The sequence below is a fragment of the Typopeltis vanoorti genome, chromosome 11 (genome assembly GCF_054136105.1).
Source record: "Typopeltis vanoorti isolate ZY-2024b chromosome 11, IOZ_Tvanoo_1.0, whole genome shotgun sequence".
Taxonomy (NCBI): domain Eukaryota; kingdom Metazoa; phylum Arthropoda; class Arachnida; order Uropygi; family Thelyphonidae; genus Typopeltis; species Typopeltis vanoorti.
Genome location: NC_143559.1, coordinates 96,711,807 through 96,728,852, shown reverse-complemented (window position 1 = coordinate 96,728,852; position 17,046 = coordinate 96,711,807). Strand labels below are relative to the sequence as shown.

Sequence of the window (17,046 nt, the reverse complement as noted above, 5' to 3'; positions counted from 1 at the left end):
GTATTTATATCTAGTAGAAATGGAACTATTTAATTATTATTTTTTATAAATTTCATTTCTGTTTCTCCCCCCCCCCCCACTTCCTTAGCAATGTGATCTGCTCTTCTAGTCCAGTGAGGTTTTTGGTACAACTACCTGCCATTATCTGTCATTATCTGATTGCACATCGTAACGAATATTAGAAAAAATTAAATCTTAAGTCTAAAGACTTGGTTTGGTAACAAATTAAATTCTTTATCATGGAATTTTCAAAAGATATAAGGTGATAACATTCTGAACAAATTTCGACGATACCCTATGGTCTTTCCGACCATAGGTATCGTTTTTTCCCCAGCCAAATGTTAATTATCCAACCTCACGATAACTTAGGCTTTTAGCCCCGCAAAAGCAAGCGAAAAAAAAAAAAAAAAAAAAAATAATAATAATAATAATAACATACGTAGACTAGCCTTACTTTATTCGGCCATAGTTTCAACCCTGAATAAATTTCAACATCATGAAGATAATATTAATTATAATAATAATAGTTTATGTTACTTAATGCATTTGGTGTCCACATATTAAAACTACTTATCTGTTTTTCCATCTTATCCCTTCGTGTATATATCTAAATATATTTTTTTGTATCGAGAAATGAATGCCCTTAATAATTATTTTAACATTTCTATCAGAAAAGAAATGTCCTATCAGTGGTTAAAAGTGCTTTAAAAAATAGCTTTTACAACGTGATGCTCATTAGTAGTTTAGTAATATTTCAAAGACGTAGTACTCTGACTTGCAGTCTCAAGCCTAACTACGAAAACATTTGATAATACATACAAACGACGCCTTAAGTTGTTAAGACGATTAATAAAGGATTTCGGGACCATTAGCCAACCATAGCATGACAGTAAACATAATAAGAGAAAAATCCGTAGTATCATTACACAAGATGTAAATAAAAGATCGGAATTAACTCTTCCTCATTTAGCACTATATAATTAAACAAAAGGTGGGAAAAGAAAGGGAAGAAAAAGTAAAATTATTTAAATACTTACAGAAATATATCTGCTTTTTTTTTAATTTTTATATTTCATATTTTTTTTAGTTCTAACTTGAAACAACTGTTAATTTATTTTTAATTCTAATAACATGAGAATACAATAAAATTTCATTTGAGAGCTTGTATAAGTATAAAAATGAATCATTTCATGTTTAGGAAAAATATTTTTTACTTTTTATTTTTTTCTTTTTAATGGGGGAACTAATCCACGAGAGATTGGTCAACCTATACTACGCTAGTACCATGGATGGGAATAAGAAACTCGTTCATATTTAACTTGTGGATTGGATTCCGTGGGAAACATATAAGACGACAGATCCAATGTCGAACTGATTTTACTTTCGTTCCTATTGTTGTTATTCCAAACCTTTAAATTTTAAATCTGGAAAATAAATAGCATAAATTCTTCCCCTTAAACAATTTCTCCTTTGAAATCAGTTTATTATAAAATAATATTAAAATACTGGGATCGCTTTAAGCTTCAAAATATTGATGTTGTTGTTATTATTAATTGTTTATGTTTATTTACTCACTTAATCGTTTATTTATTGTTGATTCAGTCAATGACAAAGAATTTATAGAATTAATTTCATTAAATGCACTTTCTTTTCCTTTTTTTTTTCAATATTGATTTTATATAGCTTATGATTTTTTTAACGTAGTCTACTCTTCAATTAATTGAAGCTAAAAATTCATAAATTATTCCTTCACAGATATGCATCATTGATAAGTAAATGTTAACCTTTCCTATGAAAGTTAAAAATATGAAATATGTTCCTACTCTCTTTCTTTCTTAGGGAAAAAAAAATACAAAAGCCATGTGATATAAATAACACAACTGTGTGAATTTTCAAGCCAACCATTCAAAACTAAATGCAACAATTGAATTTTGCATTTTCCAGCAAATCATTGATATCATTTCAATTTACCTTTCTGCGCCATTGTTTTGTAGTACATAAGAAAGACATTTCAAATCACCACTTAATTAGATAAAAAAAGATGGAACATATCGATGAAAATACTGTAATTCTTTTGGTAATGGGTAAGTAAGACTACATTCTATTTTTTCTACTGTTGGCTACTGTAGCATGACAAGGGATGGTTAAAGTGACATGCGTCACAAATGATGCCAAGGAATGTAGAATGCTGTGCACATGCATCGATGGTATTTAACTGTCTTTAGCTAGACAGCTAGTTATCTGTTTCCTCATGAACGGCATCCATCTTGTTATCAGGGGCTTTTACCCAACTTATTTTCAACGTTCAGTGAAAGTATTCGTATCATCGCTTCATTGAGATATATAGTTTATCCCGAATTAGGTTAATATGGCAGAAAGAGAAAGAAAAACTAGCCACAATCTTTGTATGGGAGAGTAAATCTCCGAACAACATGAAAATAGAGTGGTAGGGATTTAAGAATGTATGTAAATAAGAAGAAAGTGGATATCTTTAATCAAATCATTAACCGTGATAATTGAGAATACTATCCTAGTCTTGTGGCTTAGGATAGAGTTCCATAGGATGTTATTGTTCGGTTATTAAAACGTTATCATAATAATCGTGATAACAATTTGAAATTAAAAAAAAAAATTTAAGTTTCAAATTTCTGAGATTTTTTAATTTTTTGTTTTGCTGAAAAAGCATGCAAAATATAGGTGTTAGAATACATTCAAATATCATATTTATTCTTGCTTATCATTCCTCGTATTTTTTGTGTTTTTACTGTTATGTCTTTGTTGCGTAAGATAATAATATACAATTATAATAATGTCAGATACAATGACAAACGATAAAACACACAGGACGAATATTGACGCATACAAAAAATGAAACAATGAGACTGATACACACTCCAGTGTTAAAAACAAACTATTTACTGAATCTGCGAAGCACGACAGTATATCTGTATGTATGAGTGTGTGTGTTGTGTTTGGAACATAAACTCAATATGCCGATACATTTAAAAGGCAGCAGTTGTTTCAAAGAATGATGAACGGAAAACTACTAGTTGCAAGTAATGCTGGCTTACCACTGTGCCCAGCAGTTAGGAAGATTTTAATATTTATTTAATACGAGTCTACAATAACGCTTCCATTCTATCTATACATTTTTTCCCTTTCCATTCGATTTTTTTTTCTGATAATTAAAAGGTTTAATATTTTTGCTCTTTATAAAAAAAATACTATATAAACGAATGCTAATAAATCATTAAATAATTAGAATATAATTATACAATTACTATAAACGATAATATATTATTTAATACTAATGATATTACTTTAATATTTCTTATTTTCTAATTTTAATTAGACATAACAATAGAAATGTCCGAAAACACCATATTTGTTTTTATATGCACTGAAATAGATTCATCTTAGTGATAACGTTTGTCCCCGTGTGGTTGCCGGGATGAGAATAGTACCAATGTAGCCCATGCATGTCGTACGAGGCGACTAAAATGGGTATCCTGGGAGAGTAATGGATGACAATGCCGTAGCCAGTGAAGTTCTGAGGCTCGGCTAATGCTGTTACCCTTCTGCCATGATCAGAACTTTATATAGCTCAATAACACCCTATCCTTACATTGTCCTCTACAGATGACGGGTAATATGAAAAGCATTCTTGCTTCGCCAGTCTTTTTAAGGACTTTACATTTGTTTCATATACATTGATATAGATGCATTTATTATCTTTATTTATATTAATTTTATTATTATGCTATGTATTTTGTTTTTGTTTGAATATATTATGTTTGAATTTTTAAAATAATTGGAATATAATTTAATGTTAGTAATAATATGTTATTTAATATTAATAAAATTGATTCAGTGTTTCTTATTTTCTAATTTTAATTATAATTTTATAAAAACACCGTTTTCATTTTTGTATGCATTGAAATAGATTTATTGTAGTGATAACTTTGCATTTGTGGGGAGGATTGATTCATCCAATCCAATACCCTTGGAGGGTAATGGATGCCAATGCTGTAGCCAGTGAAGTTCTAACTGAGGCTCGGCTATTGCTTGTTACCCTCCTGACATGATCAGAGCTTTAATTGCTCAATACCACCTTATCCCTACACTGTCCTCTACAGATAACGGGGAATATGAAAAGCATTCTTGCTTCGCCCCTTTAAGCCAGTCCTTATAAGGTTGCATTGTTGATCTAACCAAAAAAGTCCTTTTTAGGACTTCCAGGGTAACAAATGGCAATGAAGTTTTAACTGAGGCTCGGCTATTGCCGTTACCCAGCCATGACTAGAGCTTTTAGCTCAATAACACCCCATCCACACAGATTTTCTTCATTCAGATGACGGGATAAAGAGTCAAGGACTCAATCCATCGCCCAGTTCTTTTAAGAACTTAATTTGCATTTGTTTCATGTACATTGAAATAGATGCATTTATAAATTTATTATTATTATGTTGTATGTATTTCGTTTGTATAATTATGCAAGTAATGCGTTTGTTTATATATATTATTTTTGTATAGATTTGATTTGTTCAAACATGATTTGAACTGATTTTAGCGATAATTATATAACAGGAATAATGATAATATTATAATAGGAATACAATTGCAATAATGGACATTATTAAAAAAGGAATGCAATCAAAGCGGAATGAAGTTATAATGAAAGTGTATCCTTTGATTGATGGATAAAATGTACGAGTGTGTTTTTGGTGATTGCAGTGGCAGAAAAGGAATACCGAACTTCTAGTTGTTGGTGACTGATCATGGTTCTTTTTGCCATGACTCAAAATTCTGAAAATCTGTCACTTCTCAGCGCCTGGTTATAGTCATGATAGCTCAGTGACTTACGCTTCTGAAACGCAACTCCGCGTTTATAAAAATAATGATGAGAACCACCATTTTTGGTTTCTTCCAGAAAACAACATACGTTTTATTAATTTTTCTTTTACAGATATTAAACAGCAGATAAATTGCAAAGAAAACATAGAACAGTAATAATGAAACGGATTTATTACGATCTATTTGCACCATGATTTACTATTAAAAAAAAAAAAACATCTATTTACATCCTAAAATGAAACCTAAAATGAAATATAGTGATATTAAAGGAGTCAATATGAATATTCAATTCTCCACTGGCAATCAAATGGATATTACTACATCATATTTGGTCAATGATCAAAATTAGTTCAAAAGGTAACTCATCAGAATAATCCCCAAAGGTAAAGAGACATTAATTTTATATATGAAGCGATGTGTGTGTGCGCGCTCCACTTCTAGGTGAACTTAAATCTAATGACTGAAGTCAATAAATAAAATCAAATGAATCGCTACGACCATTTTTTATGCTAAAAATGTAATGTCACCGTACTTATACTGAGCTAAACACCTCGAACTCAACCCAGTAATCATGAGATATTTCATAATATTCCCCTTGCTTGTCTTGAATGCTGTCGTTCGTCCGACCTATCCATCTGTCAAGCGTGATGCAAGTCACACCCTTTCTTTGACATGTGGTATGCCATGAGAGTAGGAACAATGCAGTTGTTCTCTTGGGTCATTAGAAGCACTTAGGAATCCTCCATTTCCGGTTTTCTTCTAATTACATAGCACTGTAAACCCGTGGAACAGGTTATAGTTACGATGCCAATACAACAATAGAGTTTACAATAAGTTGTCCAACTTCAATGTATGCTTTCTATCATATCGAACGTTAGAATGCCCTATTGAAAAATTTATTGCCAAGAGAAAGGGGGCAAAAGAATACTTATCACACTTAAGTTTATTCTGTAAGATTCCTTCCTGTATATATTGCGAATTGTTGTAGATAATATTAAAAAATACTGTTTAATCGTACAATAAGAAGGACAAGTAAACAAACCGGGATTTGGAAATGGCTCTCATTTTAAATACGGAAATCAATGGAAAAGTTGCCATGTCGATGTCAGCTATAACAACACACCATCTGTCGATGCAAATGATAAAAACAATGACCTATAAACACGTGCAAATGATTTGGTGTTAAACCTGTCTTGCAAGCATATATTATTTCATCTTTTTTGTACCAAGTGTTTGCCGTCATCTGATTCTTCCTGCTAATTCACCAGATACTGAAGCAATTTTATCATCTTATTTTCACAAAATGAGATGTATATATATATATATATATATATATATATCGATAGGCGTGCGTTTACTAAGCGATAAGCTTAAAGGGGCGAAGCAAGAATGCTTTTCATATTCCCCGTTATCTGTAGAGGACAGTGTAGGGATAAGGTGTTATTGAGCTATATAAAGCTCTAATCATGGCAGGAGGGTAGCAGCAATAGCCGAGCCTCAGTTAGAACTTCATTGGCTACATCATTGCCATTCATCACTCTCAAAGGGTATTAATCATCCCATCTCACGGTCGATTCCTCAACCTTCCTGTCATTCATAATTTTCCTTCGCATTTAATATAATACATATACTAGTTTATAGTGGGTGTATATGTGTATTTGTATTTATAAACTTTGATTTCCGAGCAGGTTTTCGTTCTTTATGATACTTTTTCTTACTGTGATATTTTGTTACTTAATTTATTGATAATTTTTATGTGATTCCACCCACGAAATACTGTAAACCTATAGTACATTAATGCCCTGGATTGGCTAAATGTTTTTTTCGATTTTAAATTTACATTTTGTTTATATTTATATCATTAGGAAATCCTGCTCTAGAGACCAAATATGGAACTTTTTCAAGCCACTTCAGGCCTCCAATAAGCAAGTCGAGAGTTCTCAAACTGGGCGATGAAATTCATCTCACACCTTTAAGAAATCACAATCATCCATGGATGATTGTGATTTGATTTTAAATTATCGCACATCGATTAAAATTGGTTTCATATTATTCTGAGTATTTTTGTTTCCTGAGTTTAGTTTAGCTATTATATATGTATAATAAGAGTATTATATATAATTTGTTATACATAATAAATTATATTAGTTATATTGAATTATGTATATAATTTTATATTTTAAAAAAATATTATCATAATATATATATATATATATTTCTTATTTCTGCTTAAACCTTTAAATTTTTTATATATATACATTCCAAATTATGTTATTTTGCTTACACCTTTCATTTTTTTTATAGAGTATATGTGCATTATAAATTATTTTTCTTTTATTTATATCAAGAAAATCCCCGTGTGGTTGCCGGGATAAGAATAGCACCAATGCAGCTCATACGTGTCGTAAAAGGCGACTAAAATGAGTACCCAGGGAGGGTGATGCTGTAGCCAATGAAGTTCTAACTGAGGCTCGGCTATTGCTGTTTCTTTCTTGCCATGATCACAGCTTTATAGATCAATAACACCTTATCCGTACACTGTCCTCTACAGACAACGAGGAATATCAAAAGCATTCTTGCTTCGCCCCTTTAAGCCATATAAGGAATATATCAAGAAAACTGATGATATTTGTATTTATAATACATCTGCCTACGTAGTCTATAATTCACTTTCATTACATTATTCTTCTCATATTATTAAAGCATGAAAGTGTTCAAAAGTTGTTTTTTTGTGTGTGTGTGTGTGTAGATGAGTGAAGTAAGGATGCTTTTCATATTCCCCGTTATCTGTAGAAAAAATGTATGGATAGGGTGTTATTGAGCTATAAGCTCTGGTCATGGCGGGGTAACGGCAATAGCCGATGCTCAGTTAAAACTTGATTGGCTACAGCACTGCCATCTGCTGCCCTCTGGATTATCAGGGTTCAGAATCACAAAAGTCAATGAACTTTTTTTTGTTTAGAACTGGAATTGCTCTCAAATGATGTGTACAGGTATATGGTGTATCATTATATTTAAATTTTGTAATCTATTATCTAAAATTATGGTATTTCAATTAACTATATTTTGATGAAGATTAGGTTAGCATGCTTTAATATAATCAAACAGACAAAATTAGTAATAAATATGAATATCAAATGTTGTTAATATAACTGTTGATCAGGAAGCACTAACAACATAAATCAAAATACTTCTATAAGTGTGTTAAGTCAAAAACATAAATTCCAAGGTAATAAGAAGAAATCGAAAAATAATCATATTAGAAAACCAACGGAGTGAATTAATCGGGGGAAAAAAAAATTGGGAATGACTTTCTTTATAAGTGCTCTTACTACAAATAAATACTTTCAGTACTTTCTCTAAACGAAATACATTAATGGAGGGGAAACCGTTAATATTACAAATGACATAAATAACAATCGAGTTGGCACATTGCCAGCAGGCTATAAAATGTTTTTATCGATAGGCGCGCGTTTACTAAGCGATAATCCTCCATGTATGTTACTTATAATTGGAGTTCAAAACAAAGGCCTCAGAATGGCTATTAAAGATTTACTCCTCCCATTATGTACAGCGTAATAAAAAATAGATTTGCTTATAGTTAAAAAAAAATGCAATCTCGGTATGTTAAAAGTAAAATGACAAAAGGAACTGAAATATCAAGGATGTTGGTCAAATTAACATCAAAACATACCGAACGAAACGGATCTGAAATTAATTTTCCTATTAGCTTGTAGTCGAGTTGTCACTATTACCCAAACCTTCAACAAACCCATAAAAGATTCGCAATAAAGCAAGATAATCTTATATAAGATGTGCGTGTGTATTCATCAGCAGTTGGTTTATATGATGAATACATAATAGTTGCTCGAGTCTAAAATTGAACAAGTGTCCTGTCGAGTGCTCTGTTTCCCGTCATTGTGTCGAGAACGCTAACAGGGTTAATTAAATCAAATTTGTGGTTACAGTAATACACTTGTTAGACAGTCAGTCTGGAAATCTCACAAGCCACGATCATATTTAATAAAGGCTCCTACTCTACGCATCTTCTCAATGCAAGAGCATGGTTAATGTTAATATCATGCAGATTCTGTCTTTGATCAAACGAATTAGCCAGGTGTTAGGGCTCCATACTCATAGCTAAGCCAAAAAAATAAAATTACGGTACCTCTTTAGGTCCCAGAATTCCCAGCGTTGTTCCAAATGCATTCCCATGGAATGGCATTAATCCCTCTCCCTTAAGAAGAAGAATTAAAAATTAGCTAATTTTTTTTAAATTAAAAATCCGATTGCCTGTGAATTCTAAATATTATTTATAAGTATATGAATGCTAGATTTATGAATAATAAAGAGATTACATGACATATATGAAACTTAGAAAGTATAACTTCTATAGTTATATTATATATATTATATAAAGATATTACTTTTAAGATGTTTCAAAAATTGATAATTTTCTTCATATTTTAAAACACTTTCATTATTTTTTAAAAAATACACCAATAATCTAAAAGCATAATTTAATTATAAGAAAATAAAAGCAGCAATTGAATTTCAGTGTATTTAAATCTTTTTTTTTGTTGTTGTTGTTGGATTGTGAAAATCAACTTGTATGTTTTTTATTTTATATAAAAAGGATTTCAATATATAAAAAGGATTTCAATAGATCGTCATTAATTTAACAACAAAAAACCTTTTTTTGTGTGTGTGTTTTGGCAAGTGAGCAATCACCTGTTCATACCCAGCTATTAAATACAGAAATAGCCATGGAGTAGATCGAAGTGAATCACCACTTTACGACCGTATGAAAGCTCAATACAAAGATATTTAAAATAAAACACCTTTATCGACCAAGTGGTCATTTGTTGTTAGAAGAAGAGGGGGGGGGAAAAAGCAAACAGAAATGTGTATTTGAAGTGAGCGATAGAAATATCCGTTTCGGTATGAGATCTACGCGAAACTGGCTAAGCCTACTCAAACACACAGTTAACAATGTTTAACAAGAGACGTAGGTAATGTTAGGCCTAAACGGGTGACCGCATTGAGAATAACTTACCGGGTGACGGTTAGGGTACATCCTGGGAGAAAGAGCGGGGTCGGTGTCGACAGCTAGGCCGAAGGCAGGAAGGCGTGCGCTGACACGATTCTCTACTCTCTCGAGCTCTTAACACTCCCCTACGTGTAGCTGGGGCAATCGATACAAAACAGCCCTGGCAGTCGGCCTTTTCGCTACGGCGAGCAGAACTTCGCCTTTCTGTGACCGTTAAAACCACCTGCGTCCATTACCGAGCGTCGACGGAAAAGGCTACACCATTGTTCCTTGCTTTATCACTGTGGACAACCCTGTCTTCACACCAGCGTCCCCGTCATGCCGTTTTTAGCAGATATAGCCACCAGCGAACAACTCTCCGCGCGTCAGATACCAACTCCCAAGGTGAACTGCAATGGCCGAGGCGCTATGCCTCCTCAACTTGCGCGCGCAAAAAGATGACGCTTCTCGACGGTCGCCAAGTGAAAACGGCAAAGGTGCCCCGAGGCAGTACTAAATGCCACACACAGAGCGTGAGGTCAAGTCGCCCCGTTGGACCTACTACGGGACAGGAGGAGGAGGGGGGTCCCCCAGTAAATCCTTACACCAAATATGGCCCCACTCAATGATCAGCCTTATCAACAAACATGACCGTCCACAAGCGGTGTCTTCACAATCCCACGTGGTACGACCAGACCGCGAACCTTACGACGGAGAGAGGCCGTCCAATCAAAACCCTGCCGAGAAAGGCGGCAGCGAGAAGCTCCGCCTATGACGTCACCGCTCGGTGGCAGCTGTCACTCAAAACGAGGTGACCCATTGGCCCCGCCTCTTTCTCCGCCGCTTTGCCACACCAGCCAAGCTAAGATCCTCATTATCAAAGGAGTGTAGAACGTTCGTTTTTTGATAACCAGTGGAGTGTGCTTGGTAAATATGACAGGTCAGGAAAAACATGGAGAGAGAGAGAAATCGGTTAACAGGGAAGCTCCCAGTAGCGTTCCAAATCAACTAAACAGTCCTCCCTGCGGGCAGAAGTGGCTCACCAATGCATCTGGCTCGCTTTGAATATAGTCAGTAGAGTGAAGTAAATTGAAGGTGTTGGCCGTAATTAGCGACAAGTTATTTACCCAGCCAAGGCGACGAGCAGTGTCAAATTGTTCTGGAATTAGTTCCACACTACGGCCAGAAACAAAAGTAGCATTAATTACAGCCTGGAAGCGTTGGAGAGTCCAAAGGAAAAAGGCGGCAGTGAATTAAGGCTTTGTTAAACGCTCTGAGGAAATTACGCCTTTTCGCTATGAATAGTGCGATGTTTGTTTTCAACACTCTTTAACAAGTCAAAGTCTGGGGAGTGTGATAACCACCCTAAATAATCTGCTCATTGGAGACGCAATAGAAAATTTAAGAGGAACATAAAATTATTGTAATTCTCAATTAACCAGCTTTAAAACTGTTTTTGTTTTCGTTTTTTTTTTTCTTTCTTTCTTGTGCTTGATGTTTCTTTTTCAGACCACTTTTAAATGCTTAAGGAGCACATTCAGGCAATTACATAATGGGGTCACACGACTCTGAGTTTGATCTTTATTGAAAATTCTTCGATTTTAAGTAAATATTTTGCTATTCGACTGGTCAATACCTTAGTCCATTCTAAGTAGAATATTTATTAATGCATGAAGTGATTGTAAAGATAATGGGATTAATACAAATATCTATTTATGGGAGTTTTATGTTTTTTTTAAGTTTAGGAGTTGGAATTTTGTAAATTTAAAAAAAAATTGTTGATGGTATTAAATACATAAATTAATTAAAATTATTAACATGTATATATGTAATGAAAAAATAATTGATATGTATATATGATATGATATATAATATAAAATAAAATAAAATAAAATTAATACAATGATATAATTTCGTTTTAAACTAAAACACTTATTATCGAATTGTAAAATAACGAATTCTTTTTGCGTCATTTTACAGGAGGAATTAACAATTTAACTGATCAATAGTACATAAAATGTTTTTGCTTACTGTACTAGTTCTTAAAAGAACTGGCAGATGGACTGAGTCCTTGACTCTTTATCCCGTCATCTGAATGAAGAAAATCTGTGTGGATGGGGTGTCATTAAGCTAAAGGCTCTAGTCATGGCTGGGTAGCGGCAATGGTCGATCCTCAATTAAAACTTCATTGGCTACAACATTGCCATTCGTTACCCTGGAAGTCCTAAAAAGGACTTATCAACTACCGTAGCTTTCTCTCTCTCGCTTACTGTACTAGTCCTTATAAGGACTGGCTTAAAGGGGCGAAGCAAAAATGCTTTTCATCTTCCCCGTTATCTGTAGAGGACAGTGTATAGCTAAGGTGTTATTGAGCTATTAGGGCTGTGATCATGGCATGAGGGTAACAGCAATAGTTAGAACTCAGTTAGAACTTCATTGGCTACAGCATTGCCATCCATTACCCTCCAAGGTTATTCGATTGATTGAACTACTACTCACGCAATTTTATAAATAACAATCTCATACTATGTGTAGTAGTGGTGTACAAAGTTTCATATGGATTTGATAACAAACACCTCTCTATATTATCCTATAAATAGTGAATAAATATTTCTTATTTTCTATACTTTAGAATTTTATATTTTTTATTTTAATTTTTTTCTAATATGTGAGCAAATTAATTAATTTTTAAGATGATTTGATTGTTATTTTCTCCTCAAAAAACATTGTTGCCGATTGGCTACAAATAAGACTAATGTTCCATACTCTCGGCTGCAAGTCTCTATAGAATACTCGAAATTTTTCACGAAGAAGATTACTGTAAATAATTGAAAAGGGTTGAAAGTAATAAACTGAAACGAATATAATGGAATAGTCTACAATTCAAGAGAACACAGAAGTGATATTCGCACATTGATGAAAAGAAAACTTTCACAAAGTTTTGAACAAGCTTGTGAAAAGAGGCTTACAAAATGCGAAGAAAAGTGCGCCTATTTGAGAGTACAAGGAACTGAAACTGCCATGCTATAAACAAGGAGACACAAGATTGGGTATAGTGTGAGGATAAGAATAAGGACACTGATAAAGGAAAGGGAATATTCTGAGCACACCAAGGGATATTAATATTCCTTTATATTAAAAAATAATAAAATATTTTTAGAAACATAACTTTCTCCAGAGAAATCGAGTTTAAAAATACTATTTATGTTTGGGAAAAGTGTAATTTAACATAAGTACTGTTAAAATTCCTAATTCTAGTGTTTATTTATTTTTTCTTTTGTCGTGGTCATTCTCACGTATGTGTTATAGATTCATAGACCAATTAATACATGCTCAAAGAGTTGCTTAAATAAATACAGGCAGACTTAGGGGCAGTGATGCATGAAGCACTCTGCGAATCAGTCTTGTGTGTCACTTTTTATGTACACTATTTGCCCAAGAGGTGGTTCACAAAAAAAAAAAAAAAGAAAAACAGAAAAAAAAAGGGCGTAGTATTTCTGACGGACCCACGTGATTTTGATGCGTTCCTGCTAGAGCGAAAAGAGAGAAAGAGAGAGGAGGGGAGGGAGGGACAGGGGAGAGGTTGAAACGCGAGGAGAACCAAACCCAGGCAGATTCTTACACAGAATTAACACAGACAGGAACAATTGCCACTCCCTATATGCGTCCGGCGTGTTTAGCTATTGTACAGCCTTCTGGGGAGGGGGGGGGAGATGCAGCAGAGTTACGCTGTAGGCAGAGGTGCCGATTTAGGCCACAATTCCAGTAACATTATAAAATCACAATGGGAGTGATGGGGGGGGGGGGTTGGCTATTCGCTTTTACTCTCCGATGCCTTGCTTGCTCTTACAGGAGGTATTTTGTTGTATGGGAACTCCGCCAAGAACCAGTTTATGACCAAATTACTACCCGATAAACAGTGTGTATGTGCCAGAGGCAGTAACATACGCACACGTAGTCTAATTATTTACGTCATTTTCCCCATATTTAATGGGAGAACTAATTGGTTGTGGTATATTTATAGCGCTCTAGGTTACCATTTCTTCCTACATTGACTGACCTATTATCGGCATGAATACCTTACTATGAGCCACTTATCTTTTTTTTTTTTTTTTCTTAATAGTCAAAGACTATTATCTTTTTTTTTTTTGTTGTTGTTGCTTTTGAAATTTTGCTTAAGGAATAATTCATACCTTCGTAAATATCATTTATAGGATTACAATAACTGAAAAAAAAAAGAAAGATAATATTAGCTTTAATCATAAAAATATCTCAATTAAAATTAATTAAATTAGTTTTCTTATAAAAACATATGTAAACTATTAAGTTCATTAGAATTTAGTTGACTTTAGTTAAATTTTAGAAAATAAAAAATAAAAATATCACACAAACACACAAACCTTTTTAAAAAATACATGCATAAATAATAATAATATATAAGCATACAAGTAAGAACTTGGGTATTGGCTTCACAGTGTGTAAACGATCCCTTGTTCACAATCAATTGAAGTTGATTTGATATTAGATAGTGCTTGGTAATTTTGATTTTCTAGTGAAATAATAATTATACTGATTTGAATATTATGAATATGCAAATTTTCGTACTAAAGTGGATAAACGCGAAGTATTACGTTTCCCCCCAAAATTGTAAATATCATTGGTTTTTTGCTTAAAAAAAAGTTTGAAACTGCATGCTCGTTTGTGTGCAATAATATTTAATGCACATTTGGACACCAAATAGGCTCAGATATTTTTTCCTGGGCAATTTTATTATCCTCTTCAAATAAACATAAACTGAAAATAATTTCATATTTTTTTAAGAAAATAGACATGATTATCCTAAACATATTGTTAACAATAAACATATATCGTAATTTTGTTTGTAAATTTTATAATAATTTAAAATATAAATATTAAGCTTGCTGCCGATTTGTATGTATCGTAATGTTAATACTAAATAATTTAATGAAAATTATTAATTTTACAATTTTAATAAAAACAATAATTAAATATCAAACAAGATCCCCAAAACATGTTTTGTATCCGGATCTCCTGTACTGATTGGCAAATGATTTGTGGAGAAGTAACATAATAATATCATTTTGTAATTGACTTTATGATGATTATCTGTTAATAAATTAAATGTAGCTGTATATCATATTATGCACTGACCTAATGCTTTTAAATGACATTCCTGAACCAGCACACTCCATACCAATAGACTTTTCAGTTGAAGGTGGGTTAACCGTTCTCACACGGAGGTGGACAGATTCCTTTCGAAAACTCGGATTTTTCAAACAGGCAAACCGAACAGAAGAACACGCGTAATTTACAGACAGAATTCACTGGCTTCAAAACCTTAGTTATTTCAGTATTAATCTAAAAACAACAACCATTATAACCACGAGACAAATAATGTACCAGTGGCGGAATTTGTGAACATGTAGGGAAGAAAGAGAAAAGCATCAGGCAAAATTAAGACCGTAATTTATGAATATATCAAATCCAAATTTGTTAATCGGTGATCCTACAAAGAACTTACTTTTTATCTCATTTTCCTCTTTATGGTATAACTAACTTTCCATAAAATCCTCACTGGAGTCTTAAATAGAGGTTTAGATTTTGGTGTTTCTAACCAAAGGGCATTATCATTATCGATTGAACTACAAAGGCTCAGCTCGTTACGTAACTATTCAAAATGATATCACACGCAAATGTGTAATCACGTGATACACAGAAATCAGTAATTATTCTAACGTAATGTTATCATCACGATGATTGATGTTCTACATCAAGAAAGGTAAGTACTTGTGGCATACCTACTGCTTTAGCTAATCTCATGGTTGATAAACACTAAAGGATTAACAATCAGGTAACCTGTCAGCCACAACATTAGAAAGGCTCACTTTATTATCTATTTCTTAATCTTTTGGAACGGCGATAATCTTTGGCATTTAATGGACAAAAGTCATCTTGCTGAAACGGCCTTCTCAAATCAGAGTTAATGTATATGGTCACTGGTTTCGAAAATTCCTCAATGAATATATGATCGTTATTTTAATTACCAGTATTTTAAATTTTTTTAATGTATAAATAGATTTTATATGTTATTTCAATATTTCCCCTCTTTCATTCAAAAAGGGGCTTTATGCAGGATGCTTCATGCGTTCCCGTGTTCCAAAAAATTTAGCGATAGTTTCAGATTTAGAGTAAAAAGTACTAAAGATACGTATAAATAAAATAAAGTAAACAAATGTTTACTTTCTTTTATTTAATTTTTGTTGCATTGTATTATTTTGCCCTAAAAAACAAACCAACTATAGAACACATTTATTTGATTAATATCACACACGTGTAGTTGTCTTCGGTTGTCGCAATCGCATGATCTAGCATTGCTGAAATTTAAGTTTATTGTACAAACCTATCAGAATTGAATCTCGTAATTTACACTGAGTTTGAAAATTTTAAGTTAATCATTTTATTACTCTATTCCTTAGCTAGTATTCTTATTAGGGATTGTTTTGTCTTTCCTGTAGGTATAACAATGCTGGTCTGAGTGGACTGATTTTGATGAAATTCAGTATACTGAATTCAAATGAGATGATTTTTAATATCCAAATTATACAACTGAGTGCAAGATTAAAGGAACTATTATCATAATAACATTATCTCTCACTATAGTGATAATATTCAGTACATTAGGATTTTAACAAACAACAGGTAATATTTCTCTCGCTATTATTTAGCACCATGACGTGAATATTGATGCTAATAAAGTTTGTGTGTGTGTGTGTGTGTGTGTGTGTGTGTGTGTGTGTGTGTGTGTGTGTGTGTGTGTGTGTGTGGAGACTAAAATAGCATCAGAGTTAGCAAGATTATGTACTTTTTTTAGCTAACTTTCTCTAATTATTCCCATACTAGTTTCAACTGGTCGGACAAAAACGTTCTCATATAATACTGGAAGCTTGGATGAGCTGCGCTTCAAAATATGCAGTTGCATTATCAAGATTACATGTCGCTTTTTATTCTTGACTATTATTTTATTTTATTTTTTACTATAAATAACAGTTCACTAATTACTTCGGTTGGATGCAAATCTCACTTTGATTTTTGTCGGTTATCCTCAGAAACCACCACCTTGCCTACTGGAGGCCTGAAGTGGC

General features: G+C 33.0%; 1 protein-coding gene across 4 annotated transcripts in view; it reads right to left on the bottom strand.

The window, feature by feature from the left end:
• LOC150101862 (transducin-like enhancer protein 4) overlaps positions 1–10,559 on the bottom strand; it is a 271,453-nt gene extending 260,894 nt beyond the window's left edge. For 2 of the 4 annotated variants that reach the window (XM_090400928.1, XM_090400930.1), the window contains exons 1-2: positions 9,911–10,558; positions 9,023–9,091 (exon numbers count right to left, since the gene is read on the bottom strand). In XM_090400928.1, the coding sequence (XP_090257054.1) occupies positions 9,023–9,091; positions 9,911–9,931 (90 nt within the window). In that variant the 5' untranslated portion in view covers positions 9,932–10,558. Of the gene's footprint in view, positions 1–9,022; positions 9,092–9,910 lie in introns of all 4 variants that reach the window. The other 2 variants (XM_090400931.1, XM_090400929.1) reach the window with 2 other exon arrangements.
• Positions 10,560–17,046: the final 6,487 nt, after the last annotated feature.